The sequence below is a fragment of the Dunckerocampus dactyliophorus genome, chromosome 18, assembly GCF_027744805.1.
Source record: "Dunckerocampus dactyliophorus isolate RoL2022-P2 chromosome 18, RoL_Ddac_1.1, whole genome shotgun sequence".
NCBI lineage: Eukaryota > Metazoa > Chordata > Actinopteri > Syngnathiformes > Syngnathidae > Dunckerocampus > Dunckerocampus dactyliophorus.
The window spans coordinates 16,096,563-16,110,095 of NC_072836.1; the positions used below are offsets into that span (position 1 = coordinate 16,096,563).

At 40.7% G+C, this 13,533-nt stretch overlaps 1 protein-coding gene across 5 annotated transcripts in view; it reads right to left on the reverse strand.

The window, feature by feature from the left end:
* LOC129170771 (microtubule-associated serine/threonine-protein kinase 1-like) overlaps window positions 1–13,533 on the reverse strand; it is a 48,874-nt gene that overhangs the window by 4,164 nt on the left and 31,177 nt on the right. For 4 of the 5 annotated variants that reach the window (XM_054758741.1, XM_054758743.1, XM_054758745.1 and 1 more), the window contains 17 exons: window positions 11,999–12,131; window positions 10,349–10,416; window positions 9,225–9,301; window positions 7,942–8,150; window positions 7,487–7,625; window positions 5,999–6,131; window positions 5,711–5,876; window positions 5,500–5,601; window positions 4,227–4,349; window positions 4,018–4,127; window positions 3,776–3,936; window positions 2,355–2,614; window positions 2,099–2,281; window positions 1,794–2,023; window positions 777–899; window positions 557–690; window positions 304–491 (listed from right to left, as the gene is read on the reverse strand). In XM_054758741.1, coding sequence (XP_054614716.1) covers window positions 304–491; window positions 557–690; window positions 777–899; window positions 1,794–2,023; window positions 2,099–2,281; window positions 2,355–2,614; window positions 3,776–3,936; window positions 4,018–4,127; window positions 4,227–4,349; window positions 5,500–5,601; window positions 5,711–5,876; window positions 5,999–6,131; window positions 7,487–7,625; window positions 7,942–8,150; window positions 9,225–9,301; window positions 10,349–10,416; window positions 11,999–12,131 — 2,539 coding nt within the window. The remainder of the gene's footprint in view (window positions 1–303; window positions 492–556; window positions 691–776; window positions 900–1,793; window positions 2,024–2,098; window positions 2,282–2,354; window positions 2,615–3,775; window positions 3,937–4,017; window positions 4,128–4,226; window positions 4,350–5,499; window positions 5,602–5,710; window positions 5,877–5,998; window positions 6,132–7,486; window positions 7,626–7,941; window positions 8,151–9,224; window positions 9,302–10,348; window positions 10,417–11,998; window positions 12,132–13,533) is intronic. The other variant, XM_054758742.1, reaches the window with a different exon arrangement.

The window sequence follows — 13,533 nt, forward strand, 5'->3', positions numbered from 1 at the left end:
GGAAAAAAAAAAGTTTTATCAAAAGTTTTATCTTTGAGGTGGCTTGCACAACATTGTCTTTTGAGGTATCGTGTGATTTTTCTTATGGATAGTCCACTTCCACCTTGTCTGGGAGGGTGTCAGTGATCAAGCAGTATTGTTTGACCTAATTCGAGGTCTGTGCTCTATTGTGTATTTTTGTATGTGGCTGCTGTTTATGTATTTATGTTGTTGTCAATTCTCCAATCCCAGCGATGTACACAAACTGTTAGAGTCAAACAGAGAGCCGAGCAATAAAGAATGTTAACGGTTTTTCGTACTGACCCAAGTATGGGGATTCCAGAGTTGAACGGTAACTCTGTGTGGGTGAGTGGGCACAGAAGCTATGGGTGGGGGATCCTGGTAGACTGTCTCCAGATGATAGCGAGCGATTTAAGGAGGAGAGGCTCCGACTGGTGTGCAGCAAATTGGACTGCTTGGTGATTTTCCTGAACAGGGAGCTGCGCTTCTTACTGAAAGACAATTAAATACATGACAGAGGCAAATGAAGACAAGCTAAAAAGCTGCCTTAACTTACTCTTGCCCCTCTTTTGCTCCTGGTCTCTTGCTGCGCCGAGCCATTTTACATTTATAGCTGGTCTTGCGTGCAGGTCCGACTTTTATAGAGGTGTTCTCAAAGGGAGTCGTCGTAACGGTGACCTTGTTTCCACTCTGATGATGAAATGAATTAAATCAGTCATGTTAATGTAAAATCTAATTATTTATTTGAGGCATGTACAAAGATGACTCCATCTTACCTTCAGGATGAGTTCCACCACCTCTGTATGGACCAGACCATGCACTGATTCTCCATTTACATGAGTAATAAGATCACCAGCACTCAGTCCAGACTCCTGGGCAGGGCCTCCATCCTCCACATGCTGAAAACAGAACAAGTGACTTATTAAAGAAAACAAAAAAGTGGCATATCCTCAGCCTGAAAAGAACTTTACTTGTAAATATCCATCCATGGACCCATCTCTATACCACTTATCCTGTTCAGGTAAACACAGGGAGCTGGAGCCTATCCCAGCTGACTCGGTGAGAAGCAGACTACACCAAGAACTGAGCACTCTGTGTTATTGATCATTCATAATTCATAATTCAACCACCTCACAGGTGTGGCATATCAAGACGCTAATTAGACAGCATGATTGCAGGTGTGCCTTAGATTGGCCACAACAAAAGGCCATTCCATGTGCAGTTTAACTGTATTGTCCAGAGAGTATCCAAGAATTTGGATGTTTTCTTCCTCCAAGGATTGTGTACACATCTTTGCGACGTGGGGCTGTGCATTATCATGCTGCAATATGAGGTCATGCCGGTGGATGAATGGCACACCAATAGGCCGAAGGATGTTGAATGCCATCAATAAAATGCAGCTGCGTTCATTGTCCAATGGTGGGAGGAGCCTGACCAGAACGGCGAGGTTCCACTTGGAGCATGCATATCGAAGCTCCATGGAAGGTGGGGAAGTGCCGCGGGGGAAGGGGCCCGAAATGGCACATGGAGCCCAGCCAAAAACATCGTGTGAAGCTCCATTATGCACGCCCGCCAAAACTCTGTGCAAGGTGGGAAAGTTTGGCGGGCTTCAAGCAGCCCGGAAGTGTGAAATAATCGAAGGATCCCAGTAGAATCGGAATGTTCTGGTTCTTCATCAATGCTCGAGTTGTAAAGGATTCAGTCTCAGTTATCTGTTTCACCCGATTAGCTATAATATAGCATTCATTCATACTCAACAGCAAAAGTATGTAATGTAATTCATGCTCACTCACCCAGACCATATGATGTACACTGTAGACATCACTGTCTCCTATGTAGACTCTTATAGCCCGGAGAGTAAAGCCGTACTTCTTCCCAGAGCGGTGAATGGTGATTGGGGAATGCAGGACGTTCACCACTGGACAGTAGTCTCGACTGGGAGAAGAGTCTCGAGAGGAGGGGTTGGACGAGAGGGATCGAGGAGACATGGGGCTCGCTAGAGGAGAAGCACCATGTTGCTCTACTGCGGAGAGGTGAATAAAGTAATCACTTATCACTTAATAGGCTTGCCTCCTCGAAGTGTATTATAATATGTTACCTGCAGGAATAATGACAGATAAAGCAGTAGCAGAAGCAGATTTGATAACTTTGTTTCCTGGTCGTGAGGCCCGTTTTTCTCCCTCAGCTGAGAGTTGCTGGTGGCGAACTCTCCTCAGCACCAGGTCTGTCGTGGCCCCCCGGGGCCCTTGGAGCTCTGGAAGCCCCAGAACTGTCGCACTGGCTGACACACAAAAAATGAGAGGTTCGCATCAACGTCAAGCGTCGTGCATTTAACAGCGATCAGCTCGTCTTACCTCCGGCTGTGAACCCATTGCTGTCTTTAAGGAATGTTTTCAGATCACTTTGAGAGGAGATGGCACCCATGGCTCCCTCCAAGGAGGTGCCCCTCACCTTCACTTGGGGCTGGCCCCTAGATATAGACTGCTCAGAGTCCACCTCTAGAGGTGAAGCCAAGCGGTGCGTGTCCATGAGGGCAGAGAAACGTCTTCGTGCCCCAGAGGGAGGACTGTAATCGCTCTCTGCGAACGACGTCTCAGAGCAAGACAAGCGCTTCCTGTAAGAAAGAAACAGTACAGTAAATCCCCGCCCATGCGCAGTTCGGCTTTCACTTCCCCCCATGTGCAAGGATGACTTTTCTCTGCTTTACATTGTAAATAATGTAGTTTTTATGGTAACCTCAGTAGAAAGTCATTAGATGGCACTATCCGCAGCTACAAATCCAGCAGAGGGCGGCGTCTCACAAATCTCTGTGGCGTTTTTCTCCGGTTTCCTCCCACATTCCAAAAACATGCTTGTTAGCTCAATTGGTGACTCTAAATTGTCCATAGTTATGAATGTGAGTGTGAATGTTTGACAGGGTGTACCCCGGCCTCTTGCCCGAAGTCAGCTGGGATAGGCTCCAGAGCAGAGGCTATATTTTTGACTGTTTTTTTGTATGTCTGTTTGAATGAAAAAAACTGAAAAAACTGAATGAATTTGCATGAAATTTGCAGGAATTGTCGGAAATCGGATATGGAAGGCCTGATTAAATTTTGGGGGTGATCCAGATCACCCTCTGAATCCAGGAATTTTTGAAATAATTCTTTAACATTGCCATTTTTGGCATTTGTGCAAATGAATCTACAAAAAATGGTCAGAGCACTTGGAAAAAACATACAGGAGAAGTTTCCAACAGGTTCTACAAAATATCAAAGACTGATCCAGATAAAAGAATAATGGAGTAATTCTGGCTCTTATGATCCAGTATGTGAAAAAATAGGGGATCTTTGGAATTTTCATGATAGGAAGACAACAAATGAAGCTATAAACATGCAACAAACACCATTATATATATAGCCAAGACACTGTGGAGTCTGGAGTGTGCCAACGGATTTGTTGTATCTTCTAAAGCTATTGAGCTTCATCCAGAAGAAAACCACCATTACGGAAAATACGATTTATGTGAATAACTACTGAACCAATATTCATACCATTAGAATCCAATTGCTAATGGTATGTTTTCATGGTCAAGGAATCGTAATATGTAGATAAAATAAATGTAGGACTAATACTTATGCTGTAAATCACAATATGGGGGGGAAAAACTATGGCGCTTGGCGGAGGTCTGCACTCTCCGAGTGCTTTTCTAGTATTTTGATTATATTCTAGTCATAAATTTCTGTAGTTTTCCTGAAAAAATTTAAGCAATTTTCAAGATTCTTTTGGTAAAACTCACATTTCAGGCGAGCCGGTCCTCCAGCTCTTGTCTCTGAGAGTAAAACTACCCAAGCTTTCTCTTTTGGCCATCCTGTCCTCTCTTGGAACTTTGTGCTCCCGTAGAGTAACACTGGGGGGTTTATGCTCCAGCTGGGACAGATGCTCCATACTGCTGTACACCTACAGGGGCAGGCAAACTTTAGCTGTGACTGACGTCCTTTGCAAAGCGCTGAACATCTGTTACCATAAAGCAAGTCTGACCTTGCTAAAGCGTGGCGAACACGATGAAAAGCGATGTAACTCCACAGGCTCATCGTCGTTGGTGTCATCCTCATCATATGAATGCACATGATGATAACGCTCAGACCGTGCTAATGTGGGCAGATAACAAGACATCTTATAATGGACACACATTCAGCACCTGAATGCTCTGTATGGCTCATACCCTGAATGCCCAGCAGGAGACTTACTGTCAAAATAACTGGTGTCCTCCTCCGACTCCAGGTGAGGGATGAACTCGGCCTTTTGTCTCAGCAAGCTGTTCCAGTCCACCTCTGTGAAGAAGGAGTGCTGCTTCACTTCAAAAGCACCACCTGGCGGGTAAAGATCAGGGCAGGAGGGGGTGGGCGTACATACAGTATAGAAGAGGGATTGCAAGAAAATGAATGACTGCAGCATGAAATCCAGAAGTCATACATTTTAAAGTTCTTATTTATAATCGCATACTATACTGTTTGATAGTGGGTTTGTACAGTAGTAGTATATACAGTAAATATATACTACCTACTTACAACCCATTTAGGAGACTTTGCTCTCTGTAAAGCAAGAAACACTATTGGATTTCTTTAGTATGGTTCAAAATGGAACCTCAACACCTTAATATGAGGCATGAGAATTGTTTCTAAAAATTGCATACATTTGCTTTCCTTGTCCTTGTCAAACAATTTATATTAAAGTTGAAAGTCTACACTCCAGTCCCATCTTTTGAATCCATTATGGTGGCATATAAAGGTAAATAATTACAAAAACACATTGTCATGTCAATATCCAAATGCTTCTATTATAGACATGATATGATATCATATTTTATATTATTACTATTATTATTATATTATCGCCTTATAAATGACTCTCTTGGAAGCTTTTAATTAATTAGTTATTTAATTAACTAATTACTTATTACAAGATGCTTTAGAATTATTTATTTTGTTGACTTAGATTTTTTTATTCCTATTTTATTTTTATTCTTATTTTGTTTATTATTTTTTTTAAGTATTTTGTTTTTATTCTAATTGTTACTCTTGTTTGTAAAAAAAAAGCTCATTAATGTCAATGACTTTTTTTTCCTCAATACATGGAATTAAAAAAAAATATCTAAATGTGTGTGGATATGTGAGAGGATTATTTATTATTATTAGTATTATTTTTATTAAATTGTTTTTTACATAATTTATTTTTATTTTATTTGTATTATTTTTATTTTATTTGATTTTACTGTATTTAATTTATCTTATTATAATTTTTATTCAATTTATTTTTTTTATTCTTGTCCTTATTTTGATGATGAAGTGTTAATGATGATGATGTAAATGACAATGATGATGCTGATTACCGGTAATTACATTATATCAATCTTTTGCCAGGAAAGGACATGTTTGTCAAAGAGATCACTAATTTTAATGACTCTTTTTCCTGTTTAAATAAAGTAAAGATAACATTCAAAAGGTGTGTGAGAGGATTGACCTGTTCCCAGCCGAACAAGTGGATTTGTCTGTAAAAGAGAGGAGATGAGATGCTGGGCATCAACAGGGAGAGCCTCATCTCCTTCGGGCCACACGATGTCATCTGCAGGGGACAGAAGGAGTCACAAAGGTCAATACAATTGTAAGAGTCCGGATGAGAGAATTTCCTAATAATGGTGCGTCTTTATGCATTTAAAATGATGATACCGCACCTGTTATGACCTGCCCGAACAGCTCCTCTGGAGTGTCTCCAAAGAATGGCACACATCCCACCAAGAACTCATACAAGATGATACCCATCGCCCACCAGTCCACTGGCTTTCCATAACCTTGACGAAGAATGACCTCAGGAGCAATATATTCTGGAGTTCCGCACACCTACAGCGCCATGTTTAACATCTTTAGTTGGACAAAACCTCAACCTTTGCAGTTGAAGCTCAAAATTGTATACAATCGTAATGAATGACTGTAATGGTTGTGTGTCATGTGTGTTGTCCTACCTGTTTATCTAAGAACTCACGAGTGTCCTTCTCTATGTGTCCTTCATACAGGTTGGTGGTCAGACTCATCAGACCCATTTTGGACAGGCCGAAATCCGTTAGTTTGATGTGGCCCATTGACGTTATCAGAAGGCTGAGGGGATGAACAACATTTTTAGATACGTCGCAAAACACACCTTTCCGTGAAATCTAACCTGGCAAAAGGATCAGAATATAATGTATAAAGTTAATAACAACTCGTTACCCAAAAACCTCAAACAGTATTTCTCAATCAGAGAGGAGAAATATGATCTTAGAGGAAAATTAAACTTAAAACATTTATACGCGAGAACAACGCTGAAAACCTACAGCATTTCCGTGTGTGGAATTAAATCATGGAACGGATTGAGTAAGGAACTCAAACAATGTACAGAGATGAGCACATTCAAAAAACAATACAAGCAGTTGATGTTTACTAAATACAAGGCAATACAAGGTTCTGTTCTTTATTCATATTTATTTTAAACATTTATGTATTTATTATTTATTGTTATTGTTATTATTATTGTTATTATTATTATTAATGTATATATATATATATATATATTTTTTTTTGGGAGGGGGCGTGTCTTACCGTTATCTATTATGTATTATCCTGACTATCACAGAAAACATGACATGGAATGCAGGAAGTGAACAACATGTACTGTACTAGATGTGGAATGGATGGGGGTAGGATTAAATAAGCTTTGCTTCTTCCTACTCCTTTTGGACATGTGGAACTGTGAAAAAAATGATTCATGAGATGTATTCCATTGTAACCTTCATGTTCAAATAAACTAAACCACACAATAAAGATAATCAACATAATCAAACCAGCAGGCAGTATTTTGTTGTAAAATATTTTATGGCACACAAAAGCTGCCCAATCAAGTCCTTGCATATACTGTAGGAGTACGTCTAAATACGTCTTTGGAATTGGGCATTCGAGTTTATAAAAACGTTTATAAATACGTCTGGTATTGAATGAGTTCATGACATTGTCGCTCCATTTAGCAAATAATTACACCCCTCTAAATACTTTTTTTTTTTAAAAAGGACATAAAGATGCAGCAGATGAAAATTCTGACCATATTTGTTGAGCTTTTTATGTTTTTTTACTCACGTTTTGTATCCCACAACGTTACACCTCACTCCTACAGCGTCTATTATACCGTATAACATGCAAATGCAATATGGCCAATTAGGCAAATTAGATAATTGCATTCTCACCATGCCGCCACAAATAGATTACAGTCCTGTGAGAAATACTGAATACGATGAACTTCTGTTGAAAGATTAAATTTTGTCCTCTTGAAAAAGACTGATTGTCTTATATTCGTGGTCGTCTTTAATTCGGGTCAATCCGGGATTTTCCAAGAGTAGCTACTGTAGGAAAGCACTGGTTTTACTTTATTTTATTTTTAAAATTTTTTTACTTTATTTTGAGTACATTTTGCAGAGACTTACTTGTCAGGTTTGAGATCGCGGTGGACAATGCCGTAGTTGTGTAAGTACTCCAGTGCAAGGACAGTTTCTGCAAAATACATCCGCGCCATTTCCACCGGCAGAGCCCCGATGTTCTTTAGCAAAGTGGCACAGTCTCCTCCTGACAGAACACGAGTACACAAAAACATCTTGTTAGTCAAAAATACCTGTTTTTCAGATGGTGTGAACCGATTAGCAAAATTAAAAAGTAAAATAACACATTGTCTTTGCACAAAAAAGTTGCCGTAATATTACATGCTAAGCTTCTCTAACTTATAGTTTGATATAAACACAAGATGTTGCTATTAGTACTGTTTACTGTGTTTACTCATGCTCTGGAAAATTACGAGAACATCTCAATAACTAGCATTTCACTAACACACATACATTTTTGGGGAGCATCATATTGTGGACAATAAGAGTCAACAGCACAGCACCTTCGACGTACTCCATGACCATGCACAGGTGCCGACGGGTCTCGAAGGAGCAGAACATGGAAACGACAAAGGGGTTCTCTGCAAAAGTGAGGATGTCTCTCTCCACAAAGGCCTGCTGAATCTGGTTCCTAAGGATCAGGTTTTGCTTGTTAATCTTCTTCATGGCAAAACGCTGCCGTGTCTCCAGGTGCCGGACCAGATAAACAGCACTGATCATCAGAAGTAAAAAAAAAAACAAAACAAAACAGCAGGATTAGTTAACATTTTTGCACATCTGTACCACTGTATAATAAAATGAATTACAGTGAAACCCGCCTATCTGGACGTCCCTTGGACTGGCTGACTCACGGCGACATGAGCGGTTGTCCACCTAGTCAAAATTGAAACCGAGGCTGACCATTGCTTGCACATTTACTTATGAATTTGGCCTGAGACATATGGAAAATGGGTGACAATTAATAATTTTTGAATCTACAGCAGTTTGTTGAAATTATTGTCCTCTATTTGGGATTGTTTTTATTTAGATTCTTCTGCTTTCATGCAGGGGTATTGTGTATGGTTCTGAGCTGTGATTCAGGGGTTGGGCTATAGGGGGCAGTGGTGTTTGCCTGCTAATTAAAGCCAATCCAAAAGAGAAGAAGAGCTGCCAAGCCATGTTGACGTGTGGAGTGCGTCTTGTCACAAATCCCATTATTTATAGGATAATTTGACCCCTTTAATGCATGGCTATTAGCAAACAGACAGGATACATCCAGCACTGCACCTGGTGTTGTGCAAGGTGCCTCTTTGCAGCCAATCAATGCACAACGCAGCATGGAAACACAAAATGTAAACAACGAGCACGTCGGAAGGGTGCTCAAAAGAGAAGAATGATTATTAAGAACACGGTTCAATATGACTGAAGAGGCTCATCCAGCATGCTGCACAGTGGGGGGCGCTGTGTCCAACAGTGCTGTTCATTTATTTAATGATAAAACTGCATTAAAAGCGACACTGTATGTGGTCGGTGGCAATGTTTCACTGTAGAAGATGGCATCATTTTAAGCTTAATGAGGAAGTTGATAATACTACAACACATGTTGACATATATGGAATCATTTTCATACAAATGACCCCTTCGGGTGTCACATTTTATGTGGAGAAAATCAGTCGGCCATGTATGTCGACGTCGACCTAAGCATTTTTTAATAACAATAATAACATGGATTGTCAATAGAAGCGGGACCGACTTAAGCTGGTTCCACTGTGCTTGTATATCACAGTGCATGTACTGATCTACTCACCCATACGCTCCATTGCTAATCAGCTTGATGGTCTGGAAGTCTGCTTCACCTGGAGGTTTCATCGCTCTAATCTTACCCTTTATATCAAAGGCCAAGGAATATTGATTAAATGTCAGCCATAATCTCTTAACAATGCAGTTATTTAAATGGACAAATGCGTTTGAGTGTACTCAAACACTCATTTTCAGTGAGTGTAATCTTAACCAGACTTTTCGACATGGATGCATACTGTATGAAGGATAGAGGCCAACGTTGGAACACAACAATGGCGACATTCAGAACAGCTGTTGTATAAAGCAGTGATTCCCAAGCTGCTGCGGCACAATAGTGTGCTGTGAGAGGTTTGGGAAATTACCCAATTCAATTTAGTTGGAGCAAAAATAATTTATTTACTACAAATAATAACGGGATTGATAATTATCTGGGGCGATAAGAGGAATTCTGACATCATACCGGTTAATCCCATAACACTCCAATGAGGCCCAATTACCTGTATTATGTGTTGTGGGTGGATTAACTGTGACATCCTGTAAACATGTGTTGTAAACAATCATGGAGTCGATCGTGTGGGACCTCCCCACTGCCTTAGACACTAGTTGCACCAAACGCTCCTCAACCATTTTGCGACGAGAGAAAAAAAAACATCGACCCTCAACACACCACAATGCAACTGAACCACACAGACTACCCCGGTTACCGGGTTATACAAAGGTATTAAATAGTACTGCTTTGCAGGTTTAACAGTGTGTAAGCGTTTATTTTGATAGTTTGTGTGGTGAAATTACATTCTGTGTTTCACATCGGTTATTTTTGGTCGCACAGTGAGTGAGGTAGGTTTGATGAACTCCTGTATATGTTGTGTGAATTTGATTCACTGCAAACCTGGATAAATTTTTCCGCCATTTGCGGGTGGCCAAGGAAAGGAGCCCCCACGAATAGCAGGGCTGTACTGCATATACTTTTAATTACATTTTTGTTTGGTGGTGTACCTTGACATTCTTCAAATGCCTTGGCACAATAAAGGTTGGGAAACTCTGCTCGAAGGAGTTTGCTTGACATGCCCTGTATACAAAGTGCACTGATATACTGTCACTGCAAAAATAAAAGTGAAATAAACAACTCACCTCCGTTGAGTCATCTGTTTCAGGCGTTAGAGGTCCTTCACTGTCATAACTATCCAGGTTCACGATCTCTGATGATGACCATATATACGTACAAATATAATCAGTTAGATAGTAATCTGAGCCTTGCATACGTTAGAATGGCAAAAGAGGTCATTCTAATGAGTTCATGGTAATTGGGTGCTAATTTGGAAACATGCCAGATTGGGGATTCTGCATATATTTATAGATACAGACATATATAAATCCCTCACTTGCCTATGTTTGCGTGGTCTTGTGTCTCCTCTTTCACGCACATGCACTTTACCAGAGGACTCCGCGGTAGCTTAGTTCTTCCAAAGTGCATGGCAAGTGTGTGCTCTTAAGCCAGGCCCTTGATGTTACCTGCCTACAGTACCTTATTGTACATGCCTGCATTTTTAAACCCCAATCTTATGTACTGGACAACCTCAGGTGCATATAAAGTACTTATACTGTATTTAATCAACTTTTATTACAGAGGGTTTTGTGCATAGTGCGTGAAAGATATCGAACCCCTGCTGGCTCTGTACTGTACTTCCAAACCTTGTTAATGTCAGCACAAAAGCTGTGTGTGGAAATTCATGACCTGTGTTTCCACAGCCAAGCAGCTGCACGCACCAAGCAAGATATAACATTTTGGATGATAGTATGCTACATTCCTAAGGTATGAAAACGTTTCAGTGAAAAGTAAACAAGCATATCATGGTTGACAACCATGATATGTTTGTCATTTAGCAGCAAAACTACACTGTAGTCAACTATGCTGAAAACTAGTTAAAAAAGAGGGAGGGAGGATTTTTCATGAAAGCTCCCAGAGATGTCATGTTAAGTTGACCCAATACTTTTCCCCCCAATCCCTCTGCAGTTTATCATGATTAATTGGTTTCAGGCCTGACCATGTAGGATTCCTTATTATAAATTGAATATTTTTGTAGTTAGAGCATAAGAAATCTGTTCACGACCTTCTAAATACGTTTTTTTAACATTATTAGAGTCTTCTCAATGTGAAATAACACCTCTGTAGTCGTTTTTACGCTCATATTACCCAGTATAGTAGACATAATAAGAGTACATAAGCCATGTAAGACATAAATAAGATTCGTGCTTGTGTGTGTTGCTAGAAATGTGTTCCCTAGGGGAACTGAGTGGCGAGACCGACAGGAAGTGACGTTGGGGGTTCAGAGTTGATTTTTAGCTTGGTGTGTGTTACAGCCGCAACAATAGCCTGTGTTTTTATTAGGAATTATTGCTCCTGTTGTGAGAACACTTAAAACTGCAATAAAAGCCTGTTGTCCCGGCGATCAAGTCTGGTGCTTGTGCGTGTCACCGAATATTATAGTGACCTTACTGACACCTAGTGACCAGTCCTGAATACTACATATTATCACATCTTTGATTGCGTCTTCTGAATGCCTTACATTTTTATTTGAGTTCAATTAGGCGTTTTTATGCTTGAAAATGCTTAATTTAGGCAAAAAAATACATACAATTTGCTTAACTATGCACATTTTTGACTAATATTAGGCCGTGTTCAACCACAAAACAGCACATATTTTTGAAAAACCGTGACTGAGTGAAGACGAAAAATTTGAACCGTGACGTGGCGAGGGACTACTGTGCATCACTCCTCACCTTCAATGGGGTCTCTGGTGAGTCCCAGCTGGCTGACAATGTAACGAGGGATGTCGGTTTTCATCAGGTGACCCTCCTTAGCAACATCCTCCGCTGCCTCCAACAGATGGTAGAACTCCTCAGGGTTGAACTCCTGGGGAGAAAAATTTAACAAAACGAACCATCAGCTGACTATATCACAGTAAAATCACACAGATGATGGAATTTGTGGCTGGAAAACACCTCAGAAGTTATTTTTCTGCATGAGAATAGATGTGCGCCTACGTAATGCACAGTGCGTCACGCCCTGTGTGGTAGCCTGCGTGACAGCTTGTTTATGTTCTCTTTTGTGTATTAGTTCTGGGCTCACGCTCTTATTTTGTAGGACTTCCTGTGTTGCTCTGTTCTGTTCTCACGTCGCTTTTACTTTCTTTTACCTGCTCCGAATTTGCGTGTTGATGATTTAGTTCAGCCTTTGGCGTCTGTCCTTTTTGCACGTTTTTGCACGCTGAGCTTTGTGCCTGTTAGGGTTTGTTGCTTTCTGTACGTCGGTTGACCGTCCTGCATTCTGTTACTCGTACCGCCGGCAAGCTTCCTTGTTTCCCGCTCTGCTGCCAAGCCAAGAGTAAACATCTTTTACCTCCACTTGGGTCCTTCTCTCCGCATTCTGGGGTTGTGCCACAACACCACAATGCCTAGACGTGACACAGTGATAACTAAGCAGCGTAGTGGTCTCATTATTGAGACTTCCGCCGTCCAATAGGCCCGTCTCTCCCTCCCTTGTAACTCCCCTTCCAGTGTGCAAGACAACCACAGGGATAAAAGTATTACCGTTTCATTAAATTCTTGTATTGAATGTTATATGTTCTTTATGTACAGGGTTAGTGGTTTAGACGGGACCTCCTGTTTTGCTGCTCAAATTGACAGCAGAAAGAGTGTATTGTAATACGATAATACCGAAGAATGTACATTCATGTGAGGCAATGCCGACTGCTGATATTGTTTTGTAAAATGTGCACTGTATAATCCAAATGCAGTGACATTCAGAAAATGAGTTCGATTGATGAATCCCTCCTTTGCGGCGTGTGTCAGCTGCCAATCACAAAAGGCGTCATGGCGGCAACTGGCATGACTCATCGAGGCGGGGGGGATTGATACACGTCGCATAGGATTCCCCAGACACGCTCAAAAAGGCATCTTCCATCTCTAAATGGCACCGCGGCCACGGCCTGTCTGACTCCGATGGAAAAGCAGCGAGCAGCAGAGGGCTGCTGCCAAGTGTTAGTCACACTATGCCAGGGCAAATTTTAATCTAAATGCAAATACCATCCAGACAGATAGATGGGTTTTTCTTCCATTCTAAAGTTCAGTTTTCTAAACATTTCGAATTAAATATTTATAATAGGCTGACAAATGAGTATGAGTGCTAATGTTTATTTAAAGATTCATTCACATCCAAACATGAAAGCCTATAAACTATGTGGCTTTTTTTCCAAGAAGAAATCAACATCGGCCTTTTTAGGCATCTCATATGCACAAAATGTAGGTTTGCAATA